At 44.4% G+C, this 8,203-nt stretch overlaps 1 protein-coding gene across 1 annotated transcript; it reads left to right on the top strand.

The window, feature by feature from the left end:
- Positions 1-1,317: 1,317 nt before the first annotated feature.
- LOC136377157 (ribonuclease H-like) lies at positions 1,318-1,842 on the top strand. The gene has a single exon (XM_066343666.1). It carries the CDS (start codon positions 1,318-1,320, stop codon positions 1,840-1,842), a length of 525 nt encoding a protein of 174 aa, XP_066199763.1.
- Positions 1,843-8,203: the final 6,361 nt, after the last annotated feature.

The following is an 8,203-nucleotide window of genomic DNA, read 5'->3' as shown; positions in this document are numbered from 1 at the left end:
TGGGGCATTGCATGGCACTTGCAATGCCTGCTGAAGGCAGGCATACTCCAAGAATGCCAATCAGCCTGGAACACCCCGTTACTCCCCGTCCAAAAGCCGGGGACCCATGACTATCACCTGGTGCAGGACTTGCAGGAGGTAAATGCATGGGTAGAGACTATCCATCCCATGGTGCCCAACCCATATACTTTACTGAGCTCATTGCCCCCAACCCATACCTATTATTCGGTCCTGGATTTGAAGGATGCCTTCTTTTGTATTCCCCTGGCACCTCAGAGCCAAGAGATCTTTGCCCTTGAATGGAACAACCCAGAAAATGGACTGGTGGGGCAGTTCACTTGGACCAGACTACCACAAGGGTTTAAGAGTTCCCCCACCATTTTTAATGAGGCTCTCAGCAAAGATCTGCAGGCTTTCCACTCCTCCCATCCATCGATCGTACTGCTCCAGTATGTGGATGACATCCTCAAAGTTGCCAAGGACGAAGGAGAGTGTGAGGAAGCTACCTCGGACCTGCTACAAGATTTTGGGCGAATGGGGTACCAAGTCTCTGCCAAGAAGGCCCAGATTGTGATGCAAACTGTAAGTTATTTGGGGTATAACTTACAGGGAGGGCAAAGGACATTGTCCAGCCAGCAAATCCAGATGGTCTTGCAGATCCCCAAGCCTACCAGCAAGAGGCAGGTATGAGAATTCCTGGGTGCAGTAGGACACTGCCGACTGTAGATATTGGGCTTTGCAGAACTAGCTAGATGAACTAACCAGGGGAAAGGAAAAACAATTCATGTGGACAGATAAGGAAAAGCAAGTGTTCCAAGCACTTAAGGAGGCCCTAGTGACTGCCCCAGCTTTGGCCCTGCTGGATATGGCCAAACCCTTTCAGCTATTTATAGCAGAAAATGGAGTGGTAGCTCTAGGGGTACTGAATCAGGAGCTCGGGCCGTGGAAGAGGCCCATCGCCTATCTGTGTAAGAAACTTGACCCTGTAGCCTTGGGATGGCCAGCATGTCTGAGGGCACTTGCTGCCACCTCAAAACCAGTCAAGGAGGCTAGTAAGTTGACTTTGGGACAGGACATCCAAGTAATTGGGGAACATTATGTAGAGCAATTGCTACGAGCACCTCCTGACAGGTGGCTATCTATCCAATGTGAGGCTGACACAATATCAGGCTCAGTTGTTGAACCCTCCGTCTGTTCAGTTCCTCAAAACAACAGCCAGTGACCTGTTGCCAATACCAGAGTCCACAGTGGATCACAGTTGCAAGCAAGTCCTTGACACGGTGACTGGCTCCCACCCGGACTTAAGAGATTAGGCCTATGAAAAAGGCAGACCTGACTCTCTTTACTGATGGGAGTAGTTTTGTCAAGGATGGACAATGGTATGCAGGGGCAGCCATGACTATGGGAGATGAGGTCCTATGGCAGAAAGCACTGCCCACAGGGACATCTGCACAGAGGGCAGAACTAATAAGACTAACCAGGGCCTTACAGATAGCGGAGGGAAAAGTTGCCAACATCTATACTGACAGCCATTATGCATTTGCCATCGCCCATGTTCACGGAGCTATATATAAGGAGAGAGGCCTCCTGACAGCAGGGGGGAAGGACATTAAGAACCACAGTGAAATTCTTGCCCTCCTCGATGCCATTTGGCTACCTACCAAAGTTGCCATTATCCACTGCAAAGGACACCAGAAGGGGGATTCTTCTACTATAAAAGGTAACAACCTAGCAGACTCAGCTGCAAGAGAAGCAGCCACTAGGCCACAAGAAAGCCTTCTGCCATTGCTGCCTAAGCCAACGCTACCTCCAGATCCTAGATATTCCCCAGAAGAAGAGTAGGAAGGGATACAGTTTAAAGGGGAAGACAAATCAGCAGGGATGGATAGAACTTCCTGACTCCCGGCTCTATTTACCCCAGGGAATAGTAAGGGAAATAGTGAGAGATATTCATACTAGCACTCACCTAGGGCAGAATAAGCTAGAACAACTTGTCAAGAAATATTATTCCGGGCCCAACATCAGGGATATTGTTCACTCCGTTGTCTCTAGATGCAGCATCTGTGCCAGAGTAAATGCCCAGAATAAGAAGTTGCCTCCCTTTGTGAAGTATTGGGGGAAAGCTTCTGGAAAGTTATGGGAAGTAGATTTCACAGAGATGGCCCCTGGGAAGTCAGGTTATAAGTATCTATTAGTATTAGTAGACACCTTCTCAGGATAGGTAGAAGCATTCCCCACACGAGGAGAAGCTGCTTCCACAGTTTGCAAAGTCTTATTAAGGGAGATCATACCTAGATATAGCATTCCCCTAGCCCCAGGATCAGACAATGGACCTGCATTCATATCCAGGATATCTCAAGAACTAGCTACTAAGCTAGGTATCAATTGGAAATTGCATTGCATTTATAGGCCCCAAAGTTCAGGACAGGTAGAAAGGATGAACAGGACTCTAAAAGAGACTATAATTAAACTGAAGGAGGAGACTGGTGAAAACTGGGTTGAGCTACTCCCTTTCACCCTCTTTAAAACTAGATGTATCCCTTATCTTAAGAAGTGGGCCCCTTATGAAATCCTGTTTGGACAGCCCATACCCCTTGTGCCTCGATTAACCAGAGAGGAACTAGAAGTTTCTAACCATAACTTCCTCAAGTTCTTGCAGGCTCTGCAGCACAGCAGGAGTGAAGTGCAAACCCTCCAGAGATCAGCCAGCTCGGAAGGAAAATACAATCTCAGACTTCCGGAGTCACCAGAACCTGGACAGTGGGTATGGATTCTCAACCACAGACGGGGCAACCTTGAGCCACGATGGAATGGACCATTCCAGGTACTCCTGAGCACCCCTACAGCTGTTAAGGTAGCTGAGAAGCCCTACTGGATCCACCTCTCCCACGTGAAGCCGGCCCATCCACCAGACAAAGGACCTCAGAGATGGCAAGTCAAATGGACTCCCGGAGAACCTCTAAGGCTCACCTTCTCCTCTACTTGGGACTAATAGTATTTTATTGTTGGCCCAGTAGTGGACTAGGGCAGCAGGAATGGGTGTTAATTAGAACAATGGGTCCGTAATTTCCTCTAACTATACGGGAGAGAATACTCAAGTATTAGAGAAAACTGATTTCTCACAATTGTTTGCAGACGATATTTGTGAGTCAGAATTAGGTATTAGAAGCAGTAATGGGTTTAGTGGCCCCCTGAGTAGTCCCTTCAACCCTGCAGACCATCATAAATGGCCAGATTGTGATCCCGCACAGAAAAACATAAACCTATGGCATTCTCCATCATATGGATGCCGGAACCCAAATATCAGTGGAGTCCAGAGTGTGGTGGATCTAAAGATTACTATTGTAAAAAATGGGGCTGCAAAACCCTAGTAAATGGAGGACATTGGATGCCAGGGGGAGGAATAGAAAAACACATTCAGTTTTACTGAGGAGGAAAGCCACCTAAAACTGGGAGAAATGAACAATGCGGTAAACAACAATGTAACCCCATTGAGATAACGGTCTTGAACCCCACTGATTCTGAGTGGATAAAAGGGCGTACATGGGGAATTAGACTATATCTGTCTGGGCCTGATCCTGGAACCTTTTTCACTATCAGAAAACTTCCTACTAAGAACAGACAGACTCCTCCTACGAGGAGCAGGAAGCGGGCTGCCACTCAGGCCACCTAGGCCCCCTGTCAGCTTCCCGGCAGTACCTGAGCTCCCGGATAATAAGGCAGGCCCATACCAGAGCGGAGCTACCACGTCTCCTACTGCAGACTCTTTCCCAGTTGAGCCAGAAGGGCAGGACCATAAATTGCCTTTTTACACTCCCAGCCAGTTACTAGAAAGACCACACCACCAAGAGATGTATGCCCTAGATTTACTGGATAAGGTATTTCCCTTCTTTAACAGTACGCAGCCTGGAATCACAGAATCTTGTGGGCTATGCCTTAGTCCCAGACCCCCTTTCTATGTAGGGCTAGGGGCCAACACCTCGAGAGAAGGGAAACTGGCTCCAACTACAGTAACCCTTACAAGGGACCGAAACCAGGATCAGATAAAAGATTGTTTCTCTGAAGGATCTCTCACTTTAGCAGAGTTCCATGGGAGGGGGACCTGCTACATTCTGGCAAATTTCACCTTAAGTAACTCCAATTATAGTGACTATTGTCTTAACCAAGAAACCCTACCTGCCACCCTAGAGGGCCCAAAAGTAATGAAGGTTCCTGAAGGACTATGGTTTGTGTGCACTCAAGGTATCTTCAAGTGTATAGTCCCCACTCATCCTGAGCTTTGTGTAAGTGTTTATATCATCCCACAGATACATCTATATAGAGGAAACCCCGAATTTCTTCTTACTCCCCCAAGGAGGGAAAAATGACCCCACTCCTTATCCCTATCATAGCTACCATAGGAATTGTAAGTTCTGCAGCTGTAGGAACAGCATCACTCATTCAAGGAGAACTCACCCTCACACAGTTATCTAAGACCTTCTCAAAGGATATCGCACTCCTTCAGGATCAGGTAATATACCTAGAGAAGCAAATAGACTCCCTCGCTGAGGTAGCCCTTCAGAATAGGAAAGGGCTAGACCTCCTCCTCTTTAAGCAGGGAGGAATGTGTGCTGCATTAAGAGAATAATGTTGTTTATACGCTAACCACTCTGGAGTAATTAGAGAGAATATCAAAACACTTACAAACAGATTAAGGAACAGGGACCTAGAAGAAGAAAGCCCTAGCTGGTATGCCTCCATGTTTAAGACCTCTCCTTGGTTAACTACCCTCATATCCACAGTTGCCGGACCCCTCCTATTATTCTTATTGGCTCTTGCCTTTGGACCAATAATCCTTAACGAGCTCCTTGCCTTCTTTAAAGAAAGAATAGAAGTAGTAAAGTTAATGGTTCTGTCCCAACCTTATACCATTCTTCCCACTGATGAAGAATCAAGGGTTTGATTTATGCCCAAAAGAGATGGGGGAATGTTAGGTTCGGGGAGGTGTGCTGTGGCTGCCAGAGTCTAACTCTTGGAGGAGCAGAAACAGGGAAGTGATGACAGGATCCCTGTGAGACCGAGAACAAAGAGATCAGCACAAAGTTGGGCAAACATCCTGCATTCTATTGGTCAGAGACCCTTATCAGAAGTTCATGTTTGAAATTTGCCACTGAGCTAAACCCTTCCCCTGTTGCTATGTTGCACGCGACCTCCCTAGCAAATAGCGAACTGTCACATCTGCTTCTGTATAGTGCTTGCTCACTTGGGATATATAAGGACCTAGTTGTAAGCGCCAGGCGCGACTCGTTTGCAGCCCCTTGTGGGTACGGTGTCTCTGGATGCCTTGAGAGTTCGTCCCTGCGCAGGTTAAACTTGGCCAATAAAGTAAGATCTAAACCCCTGAAAGTCTCCGACGTTTGTTCTCATGCTTGGTGGATGCAACAATATACAAAATTCAAATCAACCAATGAATGCATAAATAAGTGGAACAACCAATTGATGTTTCTTTCTCTCTCTAAAATCAATTTTAAAAAGCTGTTTATTCTGCATTGGGGGTATTAGGGAAATCTTAGAAAATTTTCAGATATAATAAAATATTATTTTAAAAATATATTTATTAAAGTTTAAAAAAGAGTGAGTCTATTTAAGAAAAATTAAGCATCATGTATCAAATAGAGAGAGAAAATTACTCAGAAAATCTCACTAAAACTGATGATGGTCTTAAGCATAGTATGGCTACATTCTTTCCCATCAAAGGCTTAGACTCCATTCTAAAGGGGAAGCTGGCCCAAGGAGACTCCAGGAAAACATCTTTTGCTGCCACAGTCAGCTATCTAGGTTACTGAGGGTGCCATGGGGTCCATTCAGTCCCTTACCTGGAGGCAAAATCAGTTCAATGTGAATTGCTTTTGACTTAGATCTAAGTATTCATTAGGTCAGTGGCTTTCAACCTTTTTACACTTGGCACTCAATAAAAATAGTAGAACTATTTCAGGGACCACTAAAGCAGAAATCACCCTGATCATAAGCAAATTTGACTAAGATCATTGGGCTAAACTTCATACAACATCAGGGTTAACATTTTTGTGGACTGACACAAATTTTCTGGCAGCTCAGTCTGGGGACCAGGGGTTGAAATGGCTAAGGTTCCTTTAGACCTGCGATGCTCTGGTAGGATGTGCCCATTTGAGGTCTTTGGCTTCTTCATCTGGTTCCTTTTATTCTTTTTTACTTTGTTTCACCTTCTATGCACTTTATTACAGAGCTTTGTGAGTCTATAAAGGCTTGGAACCATTACTTCCTCGTCTTCTGTGTTTTCCTCATCATTCCTCTTCTTTGACTATTGTTTTCACAAAATTATCCTTGAATCTGTTTGCTGATCTTTGGGGAGAAAATGTAAAGGTTATGCCTATTTTGGAAATTTGTCTTAATATGCCTATAATTCTTATATAGGATTTTAATTTTATTTTATTTTAATTTCAAGTAAAACAAGCTTCACATTACTGCCTCAGGGCCCAGCACCTACCTCCCTCGCTTCCCCTCTTTAGTCAGAAGAAAAGTCACAGCTACGGGGTTTGTGTCCTTTTGCTCTATGTAAACTCTATCAAAGCCTCTAATACTGTCTTTTTCTTCCGTAACAGAATTAATTTGCATTATCATAATCAACTGTCATTTTTCATTCTCCTACTCTGTCCTTATTCTTAATATATTTATTATTAACATGGAAGAATATTAAAACTAGAAGAGGATCATGGGAAAGCATGAGGCTTGTATGTAAGTGCAAAGAATCAACCTAAGCTATCTTTGATTTCAAAAAAAATTAAGAACATGATATTGATGTTCATTAGAAAGTTAAGGGAAAGTCACTGGTGATCTGAACTTCAGATTAAAGTACATTCATGGCTCTTATTTCTACATCCATCAATGTTCTGGCTTTGTTCTCTCTGACTGCATGCTATCTATGGTTCTAGGATGTGACGATTCAGGTAAGTGGTTTTTGCTCACAGCCTTTCACAAGGTTACAGTCAGATGGTGGCCAAAGCTGGATTTTCTATAAGTCTGTTTCTTCCAAGTGTAAGGCTCTGGCTCTGCCTGTCAGGCATGACTTATGGAGGCTACCAACCGGAACACCTACAGGACATTCCTCCATCTGATCTGTGCTCTGCCACACTAGTGACTGTACCCTAAAGACGATAGTTCAGAGGGAAAGCAGAAAAGAAAATGAATTCGTCTTTAAAGTCTGACCTCAGAAACCATGCCACATTGCCTGCACTGCCCGCTGTTCACAGTAAGCAAGTAACCAAGTCAACCAGCTTTAAAGAGGAGAGTCATTAGCCTTGTGGGGCAGATTAAAAAAATGTGTGGGCAGGTTTATAAACCATTATGGTCATGACTGTTGTTTGCAGAAGCACTTTGGCTTTTGAAGACATTGTGAGTGAGGGCTTAAAAGAAAAGGGGAAAAATCTTTTATTGAAAATCAGAGAAAAGTGAGTCCTTATAGTGGAGAAAGCAAACTTGTCTCCTCAGCTGATGTACAAAATGGAAAATGTAGCTAACAAACTAAGGAGTTTAGCTAAGGAAATTTTCAGCCTAAGTGGAAAACGTGGCATGCAATAAAATGTGAGAGAAGAGAGACAGAGAAGGCAGGAACCCTTCCACAGAAGGATTAGGGGTTGTAGGTACTGAAGATTCTCTGTTTCCAGGAAATAAATGATGTTAAAATAAAGCCATAGATTCTAAGGAAAGATCAAATACAGCAGTGGTCCCCAACCTTTTTTGGCAAGGCAATCATCGTCTAAATATGAAACCAAGGATGTGAATGCAAAACCTTCGTTTGAAAGCCTTGGAAATATTAATGGTGGCAACTGAGGCAGAAGACCCACAAAAGCATTTAATGGTGTATTTCATGGATCCTCTTAATCAAATGAAAGCTCTTTTTTTTCTTACAATATTATATTAGATTCAGGAGTTCGGCCCAGTGATTGGACATTATATAACTTCCCATATGCCCCTGGTGCCTTTCAAGTTGCTGCCCCAGGGCTGGAGCTCAGAGCAAATGAATCTGAGTAAGTCTTTGCACGAGCCCTTTAAGAGGAACTGTGTGAGGCTCCAGCAGTCCTCCTTCTCCCTCAGCCTTAATCCCTGTTAGTTTATACAGCCAGAAGTTATGGGGACTGCTCTGCCTGGCACGGGAACCCTGAACTAGGAACCCTGATGTGGGGCT

The sequence above is a fragment of the Saccopteryx leptura genome, chromosome 6, assembly GCF_036850995.1.
Source record: "Saccopteryx leptura isolate mSacLep1 chromosome 6, mSacLep1_pri_phased_curated, whole genome shotgun sequence".
In the NCBI taxonomy this organism is placed as follows: Eukaryota; Metazoa; Chordata; class Mammalia; order Chiroptera; family Emballonuridae; genus Saccopteryx; species Saccopteryx leptura.
Note: the sequence above shows the minus strand (reverse complement) of the source record. Positions and strands in the feature narration are given on the sequence as shown.

Coding starts and splice junctions, on each gene's coding strand:
- LOC136377157 (XM_066343666.1), top strand. CDS start 1,318: ATGAAAAAGGCAGACCTGACTCTCTTTACTGATGGGAGTAGTTTTGTC.